This window comes from Lampetra planeri, chromosome 1 (genome assembly GCF_965212315.1).
Source record: "Lampetra planeri chromosome 1, kcLamPlan1.2.h2, whole genome shotgun sequence".
Taxonomy (NCBI): Eukaryota; Metazoa; Chordata; class Hyperoartia; order Petromyzontiformes; family Petromyzontidae; genus Lampetra; species Lampetra planeri.
The window spans coordinates 32949964-32970184 of NC_136107.1; the positions used below are offsets into that span (position 1 = coordinate 32949964).

The following is a 20221-nucleotide window of genomic DNA, read 5'->3' on the forward strand; positions in this document are numbered from 1 at the left end:
TATTATCAGTTTAAAATCATCATACAGTAAGGTTAGTCTGTAGCCAAGTGGCTGACTAATGAGGACTGACTAGGACAAAACATGTAATTTTTGCCTGTGCCCAATGCATTGCAGGTTATTTGATGGGAAGATTGAGGAATATCTACACGATTGAACTCTCCTGTTTTAAAATAATATGGATAATACAGTCGAGGAAAAAAATAGGAAAGTACCTAAAATGCTGGGTAGAGCAGTGGTTAGCCAAACCATGCTACAAATTTGGCAACCCGAGTTCAATTCCTAGCCATGGCTAATATTGGTGCTGAATTACAGTACATCTCCTCTCTTCACCAACCTCTTGGGCTTTGTCAATATTTACAGTATCATAAAAATGTATTAAGTTTTCCCACAGCCTTATAAGTAAATTTGTCACTGTTTTGCAATTTGATCTTGGTTACGGTGCATTACATTTTCAAATGAAACTCTATAAGGAAATGTTGGTCGGGATACATTTGACCTAAGTAAGCAAACTAACATTTTATTGCTATCTGCAAGAATTTAATTTTATTCCCCAAAGGGGTTTCTGGAGGATTAAGATTTAAATTATTAATAGCTGGGTGTAGAGGCACACACCTAAAATCCATCTCGATTGAGTGAATTGATCAATCGCATCGGGAAAATGTGCAAGAGACATACCCACTTCTGTCGGGCTGCAAAAATAGGAAGGGAGTACAGAAGGTAGGTTGGAGACCAATCCTTGTGAAGTTATTCATATTATCCTTTGGATTTTCTTAAGGCTCTCCTGCAAAAATTAGGCATGTAACAATTGTATCCATCCCCAGAGATCAGGAATTGTCATGATTCAGTCACAATAGCATTCAAGAATCACCTCTTGTTTGGCTATTTTTACAGGGGAAACCCCTATTCTTATATTTTTATAGTCTTATTTTGTTGTTTCTTCTCGTATGTTCTGTCCCATTTGTTCGTTTTAAAGGATCTTGATAACTCAAATGTTTGGGTAAAGGAGGAATGATTGAATCTAAATCATGGGTTGGTTCATTATAGCATCTCTTTGTAGTTCATGGAATAAAATGAGGACCTCCTTGTGGGAGGTCGTATATGGATGGGCCCCTGCCATGGGAATGTGGAATTTCTAACAGTGGCTGCTGAGATGGTTGCTTACATGATTGCTCGTTTGATGAGGAATACATTGTCTTTTGTTTACGTTGTACGTGGATTTCCTATGTAATGAAGACAACACAAAATGCCCTCTTTGGTGCAGTGTGAAGGGCACGGGTAATATCAGAAGCAATTGATTATAAGCCATTAGAAATCTGTAGCATTCCCAATGAATTTGTTTTCAGTTAGTTGACTATTGAATAGCAGAGCATTCTTTTATTTGTTATGGGCACATAAAAAATAAAAAATAAAATTGTTCATTTTACTTAACAATTTATTTCAAACATGATTTAAACTTTGCTGGTGAAGGAACTTCCCAGGGTTTATTTTGGCTTCAGCATCTTATTGGAATGTTATCCAACCTTGGAGCGGGAGTGGTATGTAGAACGGAAGTGTTTAATGTGTGCTCCCAAAGGATATGGAGAGTAACGTTGCGTTCATTGCAGTTCTTGTGCGTTCACCTTCAGATGCGTCTGTGTGCAAAATCTTACCGTGTACGTATTCGTGTGTTTGGCCACTTGATCTCAAAGTGCACCTAGCCTGGCACATTCAATGGTGATGACACCACTGTATAATAGTGCTATTTGAGCCTGGCTTGGGTCTCTTCTAAATGTATACCAGGTGCAGCCTATAGACATCAGCATTTAAGTGTCAAAGGTGGCTCGGTATGCTGTTGGCCACACTACCCCCTCTTACTACTGTGGCAACCGTAATAGGTGCTTGCTAACAATACAGTACAGTTATCCCCAACTCTAGTTATGCCTTAAAAGGAACCATCTCTATTTTTGAATGTGTATATAAATTTGTACATGAGTTTGTGTGCACGTACAACTTATTTAGCATATGTATGCACAAATGCTTTTGCTAAAGACCAGCGTTGAAATATTTATGTTTCCTTTACTTTGCTTTGAATCCGTTCCAAATATGTAATATTCTCTTTTCACTTTCCCTCCTCCCACGCTCATTATTTATTGATATGAACGATGTTTGCATGAACTAGTCTTGGAAGGGAGCAGCTGCATCAAATATACTGCATATGGACATGTATAATCAGCTGGGGATAATGATGCGATTTAGGCAACATTAAACACCCTTGCAATCAAGACCTTGCGTCAGGCCCCTTAGTCCAAACTACAAATTTCCCAAGCATCCATTATTTTACCGAGTAAAGTAATGTTTTGACCTTGATGTGAAAGCTGTAATTTACAGTGTTGGGGAAAAAAAAAATGTTGTCCTATAAATGATGATGACATGAGTTCTATATTTATCATGGAATGCTTTTACCAAGTCTCAAGACAATTTTTCAGCAAGGTCCTAAGTGCTTCGGATGTTTCGCCAAATCCTTGTTGAGTATTTTTTGCCTATGTAAGAAACAGAAAGTGGGAGTTATCTAAAAACAAGTTTATTTTTTTCGTTTAACCTCCGATTAACATGGTTGGCTATGCACGGTATAAATTAATTTAATATGCATACATACAGGTGAGAACTTAAAAAGCAAGAATAGTCTTCATTTCCAAAAGTAACCTGATTCATTAGTCTGCCAGTTGAGGGGGGGGGGGTGCAATGATTGCTGTGTGTAGTCCCAATCTAACAATTTCCAGGTTATTTTCTCATTTGGAAAGTTTGGACCCTGATATGGAAATCCTAATCGCCCACTCTTGCAAATTACATCAGGGCATCTCTAATGTCTACTGTGAAGTAGAATATGTATATTACCATGCTTATTACACACGTAATACTAATAATAATCAGGGCGGCCTCTGAATTAGAACTGTCCATTCCTGATCTCCATCTTCTTCACCAGCCTGCACTTGCACTGACCAGAATGGTCCAACAACTCCCATGAATGATAACCACATGGAGAGGCTGTCATCCAGCAGGTGATTATAATAAAGTACTGGACATTTTTCTTTTACAAACTGTGTAAAACTGCGGATGTTAGAGGCATGCCTACAACAAACATCAAATTAACACCATGTATAAATGACATAAAGCCCGCAATTGATTTGGGATTTTAAAGCCAACATGCACAGTATCGGCAGCCTTTGAAGGGCAATGTCGCCTATTACAGCAGGCAATCATTATTGTAGTCGTGAGGTGTTGCCAGCATCTGTGGTGTGCTATGTTCACCGCCTTTAGATGTCGGCACAGAATAACCATTCTTGGGCACTTGCGTTGAGGATAGTTAAAACTGTTCTGCGATGATCTCTAACATACACGAAGCTGGTGTAATGTAGCAGCACATGAGAAACGTCTTGTATTTAATGATTAATCCTAGATTGGATCTGGCTTTTCTGGTTCAGTGTCCTGAAGCAGGCATCCGCTCAGTGAATAACAGCCTCATTTGAAAATGTTGTCCCTTTTCACCACTCAGCTTTTCAATCCAAGTCCTATGAAAAATGTAACATTGTTTATAGAATGCGCCCGCCAGGATTTTGACAGCACTTTGATAACACACATTTTTTTACGTCAAATGAAAAGTCCGTGCCAATTTGTCAAGACAATGGCTATAATGAGTACATGGAGGATTGAACATGTTTTTCGAGCGCAATGTTGCAATACCCTAACATGAACCACATGGTCATTCTTAATGTGAGGGTGGTTCAGGGGGCTAATACTTTGGCAGAGCATTCGGCAGGCAACTATGATAAACTAAGTTGCGGAGGATGATGGGAAGATCATGGAAGGATAGAATAAGCTACATGGAAGTTTGGAATATAACCTCCCATGGAAGTGTTGTGTAGATGTGATCAGAGTGGTTGTAATGGCCGAGGTGTATTTGCATAATATAATAGGGCAAGTTACTGAGATGTAATGAAAGTCAACGTGCCAATGTGCCTATAGAAGAACAATTTAATCACTGTCTGTTACTTGCTATGACAAGGAATCGGATATCCTAACATCGATAAAGAAAATGCAATAATCCTGACAAGTGCACAAAATAGTGTGGAGAAGTGTATGCTTTAACAGGACTCATTTTTAGAAGAGATGATGACCAGTGGTCGAAACTATATCTCCTGTGTCAGCCAAAGGAGAGGGAACATGCCCAAGTGGACATCCACTTTGGAAATGGTGCAATGAGATCAGTCCTGAGGCAGGTGCTGGATTGATTGTTAATTTGTAGGACTCAGGGATGGTGACAGATTGGTGACATGGCTGATGATGATGAGTGAGAGGTGTGTGGGTTATGCCTAAGCATTCTATACTAGCCGATACGTTGTATATGTGTTTATACACAAGCCCAAACGTCAAGTAAAGTTCAAGCAGCGAACCATATAGTTACATCTGGGAGCTTCGCTGACTTCTGTACAGAACTGTTATTCTTCAGATGTGTACTCACAACATTTAAATATTGACGTGACCCCATTCAGGAGCTTCACACCCCACTCACGAGCTTGCTTATTTCAGAGCCACGCCACGGCCACATCTGCTACTTGTTCCCCGCTGTCGAGGATGCCGGTGCTCCACTGGCTACAGCGTTCCACACCAGCAGCATTTCACGCTACCCTTTTTTAAATCCTTTATATTGAGTTTGATTGCTTGCTTAGGACCGTGCAAATCTTTCGGTCGTTTTTTTCAACCCACTTCCCGTGATCCAATCGAGCTGACATTTTGCACACAGACTCGTTGTGCGTGACAATGCATTTTCGTGAAAAAAAAATTTTTTCCTAAATTTTACACTGTTTAGGGAAAATGTTTTAAATATTTAATTACCAATTGCTTAATGCTGCCAGACAATCATCTGACCCATAGGTGGCAGCCATCTCAAGCCAGAGGACGAGAGGACTCTAGCCGCCCCGATGCCACGCATATAAAGGATTTAGAGTGAAAAATTTTGTTTTTACGAGTTATACTTGTTTACTGCTTTCCAACCGAAAGTTGAAAGCATTTGTGCATTAGCTCGGTGTTTCCGTAATGAGGAGGGTGACACTATAACTCTCGTGTAAAGATGATGCAATGTGAATGAAACCGAAACATAACATTGTATTTGTTGAGGCCAAATGTATTCAAGGGTTTCTTGAAACTTGGAGAGATAATCTGGAGCAAAAAGGACCACTGTATTTGCGAACATGCAAATGCATTTTGCCCTGACCGCAACCTGTCTGCTTCCACTTTGCTCGTTAAATATTTCTGAGGACAAATGCACGTGGGAAAGAGTAACACAATCCATACCTATCCATGGCCTTCTTATACCTCTCGGAAGCAACTAACTCCCTAAACTTGCAAGCGCGCTTTCTCGTGTGCTATTAATATCTCTTCAGCTAAATATTTTGATTTCCAGAAAATTTTAATTGTTTGTAATTGTGTGGTTTCAAAAAAACGTTATTTGTTTATGATGTAATGTTTGCTCAATTATGTGCCATTTAGTTAAAAGCTCGCACGTGTACATCGACCCATTCATACATGAACACGTGCGTTTGCTGGTACATCCATGTGTACTTGTACACGTGTAGGTATGTTTCACTTCCTCTGTGATATTCCACCATTGCTAAGCAGCTTTAGCCATTGGGTTCTCCCAGCTTAAATAAAAATGCATATGGCTATGTGCATGAATATTTGGAATAGTGGTGTTATGCTTAGTGCTCGGCATGTTACGATGCATTGATTCATATATTGATTCAAATCTCATGCTCATGATAGGTCAGCTCGGCCTTAGAATGAATAGGTCTCTGTGCCCTGATGGTATCATCACTATCACCACCGAAAAAATCGTACGTGGCACTGACCTGTGACACTCTTGTATCTATGTATATTGAATTTCTTTCACACTGTGCATAGCCAACCGTGTTCATCGGAGGTGCAGGGGAAGGACAACGAACTGTATCAGGAATAACGAGAGCTCACTGACATTGATTGGCTGAGCAGACTGGCAAGGTTAATGAGGTGTATTGGTGTGTGTGTGTGTGTCTGTGCGCGTGTGTGCAGAGGCGAGTCTGGTGCAGGTAAAACTGAAAACACTAAGAAGGTGATCCAGTACCTGGCTCATGTCGCCTCTTCGCACAAAGGACGCAAGGATCATGGTGCTCCCGTGAGTCCAACGTTGCACTCGCCCCGAACTGGCATAGATTTTACCACAACTCATCTGACACTCCAAACTCACACCAAGGTTGCTTTAAGCTCAGAGTCGCTTTCGAGCGACTCTGAGCTTGGCTCCGCGCCTCTGAGTTGCGGCCGTTACGTCCGCAAATTTGTGCGAGTTATAAATTGCATTATTATTAATACCAAATTCATCATAACGGTCTCCAAATCCAAACCAGACTCGTTGAAAACTTGCCCAACGTTTAAATAAATATTGCCCTAAAGTCTCCTGATAATTCACCTCAAGCTCTCCCCAGATGTATCCCAGACTATTCCCAATTTACCCAAAAATTCCAACAATTTGGATTGTTTATCAAGCTAAATTTGTCTTGTGTATTTAGAACCAATTTGAAAAGCTTTCCATTGGTCCATCCTCATCACATGGGGTGTGCCGTTCAATTATTGAACACTTACTCCCTCTACAGGATGGTCTATTGAAAATGAAGGGAACTTTTGAGTAAGTGGAAATGTAATGATATGTTAAAGTGAAATCTTGTTCGCCTGTGTTTTCTTGATAGCAGCCACTAGTTTTTGTATTGCACAATGGAGACTAAATAATTTAATGAATTGGCAAACATTAAAAAGGCCTTTTAATCTACATTAAGAATAATCCTGAGACCCTTTTCAATACACTGCTGGATTCACTGCTGGATAAAAAGGCCTCCCTCCCCATAGGATCTCAGTCATTAAGGTTGTTTGACTGTACTTCGTGCCTGTCAGTGCGGATTGGTGAAGGGGGGTTGATTCTGAAATCACTCTCCACTGATGTTAACTGTGGGCATCAATCAAACCTCTATTGAGTTTATTGCGCAATGTGCCACCCATTTAACAACCGTTATTCAAGAGTTAAAATTACATTGTGGGTAACTCATTCCTGCAGCACATCGCGACGTTGAGTAGACATGGATAAAAATGTATATTTAAGTATCTACAGATACTCACAGATACTATCAAATGTGGCTTCACTGGAACCAGAATGATCATCAAATTTGGAAAACGATGACATTTGTTGACCTTTGACCTTTTTTGACATGCACAGAGTTAACCAACATAAAAGATTACAACAAACCCCTTTTGTGTGTTCCCTAGCGGTAAAAGTCTAATTAATTCAACTGATTAGCATTCCTGTTCATTAACTATGCAGTTTCCATTACACTAGTCCTCATCTTTGGATGGGCGTTTGCTCATTCGGAATAACATGTATTGGTCAGGCTAGCAATCTAATGCCATATATCCAAGTTTAAATCGCACCATTCGTTAAGTTCATTTGATGGTTACGGATGATGTTGTTGTTGTTGACGAATTGTGCTAATTTTTATCTTCCAACCCTCCTCCCCATCGCCCACCGCCGCTGACGCCGTTACTTCAAATCTCCGTGTGCCCTGCAATGTGTCGATTCACTTCTCTCAAACCCCCCTCCCCAACAAACCCCCAACGTTGCTGCAGAAAGCGGAGATTTCGTTTGTGAGTAGACCATATGCCCAGTGCTCCTGTGCCGCGGAACACACACACACACCCACCCACCCACACATGCACATTTACCATTTGACAATACCATTAGGTTGGCTTTACCGCAGTGTCGAAGGTTAAGTGCAAAGCAAAAGAAAATACTGAAAAAGCTTTACTTTGTTTCTGATGATAATTGTTCAGTTTGGTCAAGTTAAAGGGTCTGCATACTCTAACGAGTATTAGGATGTTTTTTATCTTATCCGGTGGCTCTGAGTTAGTGATAGAAATTCCATATTCCTGTGATGGTAGTGAGAAGTTTCTCCATGGGATCACTACTTTTGACTTCCAATAAAGTGGTTCTCTTATTGTGAACTCTGGATAAATGATAGGAAGTTCCCCCCCCCCCCCACCCATCTAGAAATTGAACTTCTAACCTCCCAGTTTTGAGTTTTCTCTGCAAATGCACATGGGCTGCATATCCAGCAGTAATTATTAATTGTTAATCAGTGGTGTAACTCTTTAATCGATAATTTTAAACTTTCTCGTTGGTAGATCATAAAAACAATGTAAAGTGTTTTAGAGTCCCAATCTCTCAGATTATTGGTTGGATTTTTGGCTTGTGCCATGAGCAAGTTGCAGCATATAGATTGCTGACCTGTTTGGATATGTTTTGATTATCTCATGCTTGGGTGTTCTCCAGATTCTCTAGTTTTCTCCCATGTGCAAAATTAGGCCACAAGGAATTAGACAAACGTAGCGAGCAGCACCCTTCTAAAAAGTAAACGTCATTCTCAGTGAAACTTCCCTGCCTTAAAAACACATAAAAACAGATAATTTAATTTAAAAAAATTATATTTCGTAGTTTTTTGCCCAGAAAATATATTGCAAATGTACGAACATAAAATGAAAAACAGCTTGTCAAACAGTTATAAAAGAATGATATAACCAGGTATTTTGTCGTAAAGCCAACCGATGTGTTATATAACAGCCATACCATCACCACCAGAACTACACCAAACCATTCCATGCATGACTCCATACATGCTTTGCACGATCCGCTTTGCATGCACATTGTTTCATATGGCTTTTCATTGCAACCCCACACAGCAGTGATGATTTCCTGGCTGTGATACTGCGTGACCATATAAGGGAAGGCACATTTTAAAAAAATGCTTAGAAGAATGATGTTCAAGTCTTTTTGCCTCGAAGTGCTTAACTTTTTAAATTCCAATTTTTAACCTTTTCAAATTCCAACGAGAGCTGAGGTTTTTTTCTACATTTTTTTAGCCAGACCACCCTTGACCAGCCGAGTGCGCTACATGCCAATTTTTTTCTGTGCTGAGGTTATTGAGTCTCTCACTGGATTCTTAACATAGATTAAAAAATTTGACTGTTGACAACTTTTAAAATTGAGTATGAATGAAAATGGCAGGGCACCTCAAAGGGCTCTCTTCGTGGCCATGTTCGAGGACTGAGCCCAACACCACGGAGATCCTGGGGTTTCAATCTCAAGTTATATTGTCTAAGTAAAATGTCTAACCGATTGTAAAAAGACGACCATTTCTTAAATGTAGTTGTCACTTAGCTAAATTTGCATTACGGATTATGACATTGGAACACAATCAATTCTTCTAATGAGTAATGCCACAGGATCTTAAATTCTCCATCTAACAGCAAGCATGACACTGATTTTTTTAGTATCATTGATAACAATAATGGGTGGCAGGAAATTGCTGGACAGCTATAGCTGTAACCACATGAATGTTATGCAAACTGGTTTAAGAAATTTGCCCAATGGGCTCTGATAGCTTGCAGTTAAAACGAACTATGTAAATGTTTGGGTCGCGCAGTCACTGTCCTGAGTTTAGCCTCACTGCCCTGTTGGACAACAATGCTTTGTTCGTGATCATTCCATCTCCCTCCCACTGCATTTAAAGCAAAAAAATGTGCTTCTATGGATATCTAGACTTTAGTTTGAAGCACCCTCCCTATTCAATAACAAATTTGAGTTAATATTGAAAGATGATAAACATAACCATATTTGCATTCATTTCATAATTTTATCTTGACCTATTGATATTATATATAGCTTTCAAGTGTTACACGTATATTCATTATATTCCAGGGGTAAATACATTATTTTATTGATAAAATATATTTAATGCATTTACATACGTTTAAAGATAGATTACTTTACAGCCCTCTGTAAATCTACCACTGGATTATCAGTCATGAGGATCGTTTGACCATACTTCACCATGTTGGTCAACGAGGGTTGTTGAATGTGGGGACCTAGAACCAGTTCAGATATCAGATTGTAGCCATGGCCAGGAACCGAACTGAGCTCACTGCATTCATAGTGTGTTGTAAAATCGAAAACCGTCATTGTGTCCCTGCGAACATGAACAACACTCGTTTACATTATTTGCTAAGAGGCTGTGGTAAAAACTCGACATTCCTATGCCAGGATCCAGTTTTTCCAAAAGTGCGACCACTATTGACTTCTGACAACGTGTAACTCGTTTTCTAGACCAAGTAGACCCACATCTGTTTTATGATTGTAAGTCGAATACTTTGATCCAGCGCCACCTGGCTGGGAGTAGGGTATATATATATGATTTTTGTGATTTTTTTTCTTCATGACTAAAAATAGAGGAATCAAATTCTAATTGGTAGGCAGCTACTGTTCAATCAATTAAGAAACCATTAATAATATAATTTATCAAAAAAAGCCTTATGCACAATGACGATTTAAACAAATATTTCATGAAATAGTTAAACACGCTTTTTAAAAAAATGCTTGCAGTGGGAGTGTATTCATGCATATATCCAATGCTGTGTGTACACGTGTTTGGTGTATTTGTGCCATGTTTTGTTATTACTTATACCCATTGCTTCATCATGTATGCCTGCCTCCATTAGTAACATTATACAATTGACTGGTCTATCAATGCCTCTATTTATCGTAATTTACTTAAAACGATTGCGATGAAACTTACAGAAAAAACTGAATTTGAACATTTTGTATAATTCCAGTGAGTTGTAAAATGGATCAGCCAACATTATTGATAACTGCCATCCATTTCATTTTTACAAGGGGTTATCCAGGTGGCTTTGAAATGTATCTTAAGAAAAAATTAAAGGAGACTTCCCCATTTACGATGACAGTGGTACAGCCCAAATCTGATGCTTCACACCTCATGCCTGCGTGTCATGGGTGTGTTTCACTCAGTGGAGCAGTTCACTTATTGTGAGAGTTTTCATGAATAATTATTTAATCGAATGAACACTACCTGGATATAACCCCACTGAAGCATATGCCAGCCTTCCCGAAATGAAGAAAACATCTCGTACTTAAGTGCTCATTTAATTCGTTTCCACATTTTGGAAATATAAATGAAACTAAATATCTATTTCTTATATATTAATGAGCTGAACAAAGTTGGTTTATACGGGATGGTTGGCGCTTTACATTCCTTGTTCAGAGAGCGCGAGATACATATTCCATTTACTCATGTTTGCGGTGTCAGCATGGCTTGCCAGTGCAAGGCATTCATATTTGTACAGTAACATTAGTCTCCATTGTCCATGCACTCACCGCCCACCACACCCACAACTCAGACCAGAGGCGGCACAGGGGCCCTGAGGAAGGAAATGGGGTCTTTAGTTTGGACATTTGGTGCTTGGACAAGTCCAAGTCAATTTTATTTTTAAACACGTGGCACATTTATGGCACAAATCTGCCACCCAAAAGTGCTATCACATTAATACTCAAACATAATAATATACAATTCTATCCACTGAGAAAATATACTCTCTAAAGTTGTTTCAAATATACATGGAGCTTCTTAGCATCTTTAAATTTAAGTTCCAGGAAATTGGGATTCAAGCCAAGGCATGGGAATACAAGTGGCAAAGGGAGGGTGGAATTGTGGGTTCCTTCCAGCCAAACAGAGATGAGGAGTTTTAGATCTTGGATGGTATCTAAGCAAATTAGAAAAGCATCTTCCCTCGAGGTGTCTCGGTGTCTCATGGGATTCACAATGGCTGTGTTGACTCACTGAGCCAGCGCACTTCTGCAAGCCTGGGTTCGAATCCAGGCAGGCAAGTGTAATTAATTAAGATTAAGTCGTGGAGTCCATCAAGTTGCATGGTATCAGCCTGGTCACCTACAACTGCACAAATAATTTACTGTCTTTTAATGTTTTTTTTACTTAATTTGGCCTTGTACAGCGTTAAGTGCTAACATTTATAATTGTTGGATGACTGGCATGTGGTGAACCACTGCCGGGTGAGAGAGGCATCATTGTGACTCCCTTCAAAAATAGTTCTGTTGTTTTTTTTAGTCCTCATTCTCTGACATGTGAGGCTTGTCTGAATGGCCAGGGTTTTTTTAAAGCCATTTATTCAGCTCTTGCCATGACTTATGTTACAATTATGGAATAGAAAGACTAGGGTATAATTTGTATCAAAAGAGTGTCTAAAATGTCCATCTGGAATAGACAATTTGGTTTTTCACACATAGTTATGCTTACACTTAAAGTAAATACACAATATACAATTTTCCCTGCTTGTTGGCTTCAGTTAAGAAAGATGTTTATAAAAAAAAACTAAGCACTGGATTGGCCACTATTTAACATTTTTCCCATTAGCCAAGGCATCCTGGAACTCATGACAAATTATTTTAATGCTACTTCCTAAACCACAGATGCTGATCTCTTGGTAATATCTCCAAAAACCTAACTTAATATTCTCTAAAGCTGTAGGCAAAAAATGTGAGGGGCATTGGCTCAGGCATGGCATTGGTGAGGTGCCATGTACATGCATGTGCATGTGTAGTTGTGGGTCTGCGTACATTGCTGCTCTTGTTAATGTGCATGTTTTATGTATAGAAACGTGCATGTGATGTTTCTATAGAGCAGCAATTATATTTTAAGTTATGATTCTTGGCATCCAGCTATTAATTTACAAACCAATCTACACAATGTACACCTGTACTCTGGAATTGAACCAAGACTATTTACTACAGTTACTACAGACATTCGAATTTTTATTTCCATTTCATCTTGATCGTAATGTACAACCTCCAAGCTACAGTTAAGAAAAGAATGAACATCTCCTGGCTATAAGAAATCTCAGGGCAGCACTAATTTTGTTGACAGCCAAGAGCCAGTACTGGAGATTTCACATTCCCATAGGCAAGCATTTTATTCAAAGTGGTACTGAGTTTAAAATACTTGAAGGTGTGATGGGTTGCGACAACCCCCATTTGGATTATTATATCCTGATAGTGTATTGTACTCATTGACAGATTGGGAGCCAGTGTAACCTCCTTGTCAAAGAAATCAAGTGATCAGATTGTACATTACCACACGATGTCTGATTTGTACAAGGGGGGGGGAGAGAATTGTAAACAAGATTAAATTCCAGTATCTGAGAATCTCAATTGAATGCTCAGATCTCCAGGCTTTTAAGCCAGTCCTCAAGACACCACCATATTGCATCTTTCTGAGTTACCAATATTGCCTTCATTCAAATACAAATTAAGTCATTAAGATACTGCATGTGTCAATGTCTTACGTGAAATAGGGAATGCCGATTAATTTAAATCGACACTTTGTCACAGACTCACACTTAAATCTACACATGCATATCCCAATACAGGATCCTCATGAAAAAGTCCAAACTGAATAAGGATTTCGTGGATGAATAATTCACATTATTGTTAGACAGCTCACCGATATCTTTTGAGTTGTAGCATGTTGTTTGGCACAATATCAGAGAATTAGCTCCGTTTTTGGGGCTTGATTCATAAGTTTTTTTTGGGTCCGATAACGTTAAGTAAAATGTGTATCCTAAACCCTCCACCTAACATAGCCAATTAATCTGAACCAAGTTTTGGGAGCTTATTCAGGAACTGAAGTACATGAACCGGAACGTCGAACATCATGCCAAGCAACACAGTACAACCTGAACACACATCGGAGAGCTATACAATACAACTGCGTAAACCTCCGCTAAATAGTTTTTGTAAAAATGTCATGACATTTTTTTAATCCATGCGCTCTGCATCACGTGTAACGTACTTTTCAAGCATCAGGACCATGTAGTATCCATTGACCCATATATTTGGAAGGATGCAAATTTGGTAAACTCGATAGGGTGTATCGTGGTGTTTCAAGGAACATCGCTTGGGAAAACCGTGGCTTCAAGTTTGCTTTATTGAGGTGTGTTCATTAAGCCCTGGAGGTTAAGAATTGTTGCGGCAATGTACAAAGCCTGCAACTGGAGGCTTGCAAGGTGGTGTGGGCTTCTCCCATGATGGTTTGTGGGGCCAGACGATATATTCCACTTGCCAGTGCCACCTGCAGTGGCAATACTTTAGTGGCATCAATTTCCTTGCACGGTCAATGAAAGAGAATGATGCGATAATCTTTTTTTAAATGAGTGGGTTATCACATAATTCACTTGCGTTGGACATGAATAAATTGGTGCCACTAACGTTGTGCCACCTCATGTGGTACCAATTGCTGCTCTGGCGTGTAGGTTGTGTGAAGTTTTGTTGCCACCATCAGGTTGTGATATTGGAATGATGTGTAATACATTTCTGCTGTCGGGATTGCTCTGCAGAAGTGGTGGTGATGGTTGTTTTTGTTATTGTGGCTTAACGCTCATTGTTGATGATCATATTCTCAACCCACAATCATGAACAATCACTTTCGCACATGCATACATACTCTTATATATACTTACACGTTATACCGACTTTACCTTATTCGCACACATGCGCGCACACACGTGAACATTTACGCACGTGCACAATGACCCACTCGTAAACATTCCCACTTGCCAAAACACACTCGTACATACCCCTCATACTTGAATACACGCAACACACATACGTATACACACTCATACATATATACATACACACACATTCAAACACCCATACTCAAAACATATGCAGGGTGAACTGGAGAAGCAGCTACTCCAAGCGAACCCCATCCTGGAAGCTTTTGGCAACGCAAAGACTGTCAAGAACGACAACTCCTCGCGATTCGTAAGCAGAGCTGCGGCTCCTCCTTCTACACGCAGAGAGATTAAGTGGAGGCCTGGCCTCCAGTGGGTGGCTGCTGGCTGGTTTGGTTCGATCTCCCGGTGCTGCAATTCAAACAATGGAAATATTTCTAAACTCCCCGTGCCTCTGTCCACCTTGTAGTATAAATGGGTAGGTACACCACAGTTAGTTAATTGGCAGTTTGCATTTGCTGGGGTACGTCAACCTCTTTCAAGGCAGTGTAGAAGAGTAGGCCAAAATATTCTCTCAAGGGGCTTTTTCTCAAGTGGAGGCCCTTCTGCGAACAGTAGCACGAGTAAGAATTCGCAGGGCTGTGTACCACCTTTGCTTTTCCTACAGTGGGGGTGTGTACTACATGTGTTATAAGCTTAAAGTAACATTGACTTAGGAGGTTGGTGATTGATTTTTCCAGCTCTGCACCAGTATCTCTTGAGTACTGGGTCGGAGCCCAGATGTTGGGTGTTGGCATGAAAAATCACTGTCTGAGATGCAGGGGTTGAGCCCTGGCACGTGGTATATTTAGGATATTCCCCTTGTGTCAGCTTGGGTTCAATCCTTGTGAACTACTCAAGAAAGAGCCAGTCCCAACAGCCAGGTTGGATGACTGCACCAGCAGGTTTATTAAAGTTCCTGGGTCTATGGCTCAATGGCCATTTCTGCCCTCTGACCCAGTATTTCCAAGAACTTGGTTCTTAGCTCCATTTTATAGAATTGGGGTTAAACCAATTTCTCAGTCATAGCGAGTTTAAAGCTGTTTATTTAATCACAAAATATTACATACGCGATAAAGTGTATCTGATTAATTAACTTAGGGGCAGTCCATAAATGACGTCACGAACCTAGGGGGGGGGGGGGTCAGATATTTGTGACGATGTGTGACGGAGGGGTTTCAGAAATGTGACGTCACATCAAAATGCACAACTTTAAATAAATATAGACAACACGTTCTACTTAATTAAATAGACTTTTTAATAAATTAATACATGTTTTCTCCTACAACATCAGAGTGCAGCGCCACATTAAATACGCACTACAATGACAATAGTTTAAAGCAATTTGAAGCATGTTTTATCTTTGGGGCGGGGGTGGGCAGAGCTTTGTGACGTCATATTTGAGGGGGGGGGGGTCTGACTTTTTGTGACGCCGTGTGACGAGGGGAGGGGGTCAAAAATAGTCGAAAATTGCGTGACGTCATTTATGGACGGCCCCTTATCTACATTACTTGAAATAAGACCTAGAAATAGTGGTGAGGGAGGTCATTTGCATAAAAGTTTGAAGTAGTTATATATTATCTCTTTTGAAGGTCATATATTTTTGGCTCTCTGCCTTGACACTTATAAACTGCCCTCTGATGTGTGTGTTGTTTTAAATTACTATTTTCACAGGGGAAGTTCATCCGCATCAACTTTGACGTCGCTGGGTACATCGTCGGCGCAAACATTGAGACCTGTATCCTTTCGACTGCTCGCACTTGTATACCAAATTGAGGATCCCGCTTTATTCGGCATTAGACTCACAGGGCTGGCACTGCATGTCTGTGACAAACCTGGCCCGCTGGTAGTGCGTTTCCTGTTGATGAGGTTTGTGGTACGAGGCCAGTGGGTCGCCCTGGTGTAAACTGTGGTGAATACTGTGACTTTTACACTGAGACCTCCTTTACCAGTGGCAAAATATAGCAATAGATTTTTACCCTTTCATCTGGTACAAAAACTGACACCTTTATACAAGACATCATGTTTGCAATAACCACATCACAAGCAGTCAAAATGCAAACAAAAGAAACAACTCTGATAATGATATGCACTGTCCTTGAAGTTGATTGGACCAATCATTATCAGAGTTGTTTCTTTTTGTTTGCATTTTGACTGCTTGTGTTGTGGTTATTGCAAACATGATGCCTTGTATAAAGGTGTCAGTTTTTGTACCAGTTGAAAGGGTAAAAACTATCACTATACTGTGACTTTTAATCAAAAACATCATGTACTCCACAGTGGGTGTTAACGATCCCATGATATTATTCGAAAAAAAGAGTAGGTCACGAGTGCTGGCGTCACAATGCGAATTTTTAAATTACCGGCAAATTACCGTGTTGGGTAAAGCCACGAAGCAATGTTGCCCCCGCTGACGATAATTATCTGTGAATCGTGGCGTGCGTGCTAGTCTTGCACAATAAAAATGGCACAAATAACATGTGCTGATAATCTTATTTGATTGTAACTTGGTGCTGGGATTGATGAATCGCACAGATGGAGCCACAACGATTGAGATGCCCACCTGAAGGGCTTGAGGTGTTTTGTTACCTGTAGTTGAGTAGTGGAGTTTGTGTTCTCCTCATTAGCTTTGCGATCTCCAAGCTCTTGCATTTCTCGGCAAGTGATGCTTTAAAGGCTTGGCAGCCCTGCGTCAGTGATGAAAGTTACACATTCTTATGACAGGGGCCTGTATTTCTCTTGGGATAACCACTGTTGACACTGGAGCGATGATGAGTCAAGAAAACCCCCAAATGGGATTTGAAATCAACACCTTTAGATTGTTTAGTCGAGTACTGTAGCTATTGCACCAGCGGGCCAAATGCATGGTGAAAGCTGCTGTGTAAATGAACGTTGATGGTGACGGTGATGGTAGTCATTCCATTGCCTTGACGACCCCGCGCGCTCAGACCTCCTGGAGAAGTCTCGCGCCATCCGGCAGGCGAAGGATGAGCGAACGTTCCACATCTTCTATCAGCTCCTGTCGGGCGCAGGAGAACACCTGAAAAGTGCGTTTTATTGTGCCCACACACATGCATGCATGCTCCCTCATTGGCACATGCATACGCGTGCATCAGAACCCGTAACAAACCTTGGGTTAGGATTATGTACCCTAAAATAGCAGGAGTGTTGCAATGTGTAAACTAAACAGTACAGAAAACATTTGAAAAGTGTAAAACGCGATGAAGAATACATATTGAATAGAATTAGCCATCAATAATTAAACTGGCAATAAAATGTAGAGTTGATCATCCCAGATTGTCACCAATGACTGCACAATAAATTATTGCATTAAATATAAAAATCATAAAAACCTTAACCTTATTAGTATTTAAAATTGCATTTTATGGGTATATGCATCGGTTTTCTAAAAGCACCTGCATTCATCATTGCCAAATATTGAATCTCATAGTATACCATAACCTGATTAAATTACTTTTTGGTTCTTTCGGTAAAGTCGCGTAGAAAGAACTTAAATAATAATAGAATACGACTTTTCGATTGCAACACAAGCATGTGTAAGTCTCTCTCTGCTTGTGTGTCTGTCTGTGTTTTGTGTCTCTCTCAAATTTTGCAATCTTTGAAAGAACGTAATCAACCAGGTTGGGTGTTGACTGTTGTGTTGGCTGACTCTGTGTTGTATTGCATTATATTTCTAAGTTTGCTATGTTTGTTTTCTCATTCATTTGTACCGGATGATGGTTGCTTGTGTTGCAATCGAAATGTGGTATTCTATTATTTTTTTTATTTCTACGTTACTTTACCGAAATAACCAAAGAGTAATTCCTGCAGGTCACGAAAGCTTCAGATCTAGTCTGATTGAATTATAATGGATAGTAAATGTAGGGTAGAGGCAATTTAATTTAATGTTTCAGGGAAATCATAAATAGAGAAAAAAACTTGTCAAATGTAGTATTGACTTCAGTAACGTGACGTAGAAATGGCTTTCCCTGGGGATTAACAACCGAGTTGCCTATGGGTTTTGAAACTTGTCTGCTCAAATGGCGATGCAGACCTTTGAACTCTTGATTGTTGCCATAGCGACGATAGTAATGGCATCTTTCTTGCGTCTCTCCCCGTCTGGCCCCACAGCTGACCTGCTCCTCGAGGGCTACAACAACTACCGCTTCCTGTCCAACGGAAACGTCGTCATCCCAGGGCAACAGGACAAGGACAACTTCCAGGAGACGACCTCCTCTATGAACATCATGGGCTTCACGCACGAGGAGCAGATTTGTACGACGCTCACGCACGCACTCGCACGCACCTGCACATAAACTGCACCTGTGAAGAGACCCCAAAAGTGTTCGTGGTGTTTTCTTGCCAGGATTTCTCCCCAACCCCCTGACCCCCCCCCATGTGATCTGAGACTGTGCTGACCGAGAGAGATGGGAAGGACATTTCTTGGCCTCGTGACTTGCGTGCGTCGTGTCCCCACAGCCTTGCTGCGCGTGGTCTCTTCCGTGCTCCATTACGGAAACATTGTTTTCAAGAAGGAGAGGAACACTGACCAGGCTTCGATGCCAGACAACACTGGTAAGCATATACACGTACACAGAGACAAAGGCCTTACCTATAGCCATTACCAGAATTAGGGGAAAGTGCTGTAAGTGAGAACCTGTGGCTCGCATGGTGTTTGATGGGGTGGTGTGGCTAAACACTATGATTGACAGTGTTCGTCTTCCCAGTGCTGATGGTTACAAACTGCTTAAGGTACACTTTTAAGGCCGAGATGATGTTGGGGAGGCCTATGACCTGCTTGGATATAATTGCATACTTGTCAACACCTTATCAGTGCTTCCCTTATTACAGACCAATTCAGACCTTATTGGTCACCCCGTGCCCTTATAAATCTCAACGTTCATCCTACAAAGTACCATCACAAGGGAGAAACACAAATACACAGAAAAACTATTTGCCCGTATGGAAACGGCTGTACACTGTATGGACCTGAAGTCAATTTCCCTGTACAAGAATATGGGTAACAGTATGCGTTGACAGGTATGCAATTGCTACTTATTAATTGGATGGTTGCTGGGTTCGTAGCACAGTCCACTAACCACTGTCACCCGCTGATAATCCGCACATTGCCGAGGTACAGGAACTATTCCACGCTCTCGACATCCAGCATATTATTTTTGGAGAGAGAGTTGAAGGGATTGAGTGTTGATCGGCAGGTGTTTTATATCCGCCATGAAAGTAAGGCCCATCTCTTTGTGGCAAGCTCAGGAGGCAAGCTCCCAGGTTCATCAGCATGTTCTCCGAACTACTTTTCAGCGTGAGCAGAAAATCCATGTTCATCAGTATACCATGTAGTTCGAGAAGCCTTCCTTGGCTATACCATGCTACAGATACAATGGTAGGCTGCTACAATGAGAATCTGATCAGTGGGCCAGTGACTTCTAGGGATGGCTCCCTACTGATCAACCATGTTATGCGTACTGTTCCACATATACTTGTACACACACATGCATATATACTGTATGTGTACATGCTTGCGCACACATTCCGATGGTGGAGCTATGATATTGACCTCCAGATAACACGAATGTCCGTTGGTTGTCGCATTGGCAGGTTTGACTTGGCTTTAGTGAAAGGTATTGTATTATTTTCCTGTGATGTGTACCACGTTCTAAATCTATGTTTCCATGACCAGTTCTCAGTAGCATGTGGTTGCGCTGTCACCGAACTGAGACAAAACCAGGCT

At 40.7% G+C, this 20221-nt stretch overlaps 1 protein-coding gene across 2 annotated transcripts in view; it reads left to right on the forward strand.

The window, feature by feature from the left end:
* Positions 1-20221, forward strand: part of LOC144721392 (myosin-10-like) — a 117600-nt gene that overhangs the window by 69495 nt on the left and 27884 nt on the right. For both annotated transcript variants that reach the window (XM_078598985.1, XM_078598995.1), the window contains exons 6-12: positions 6085-6187; positions 7684-7701; positions 14654-14746; positions 16150-16213; positions 17424-17522; positions 18607-18750; positions 18955-19050. In XM_078598985.1, coding sequence (XP_078455111.1) covers positions 6085-6187; positions 7684-7701; positions 14654-14746; positions 16150-16213; positions 17424-17522; positions 18607-18750; positions 18955-19050 — 617 coding nt within the window. The remainder of the gene's footprint in view (positions 1-6084; positions 6188-7683; positions 7702-14653; positions 14747-16149; positions 16214-17423; positions 17523-18606; positions 18751-18954; positions 19051-20221) is intronic.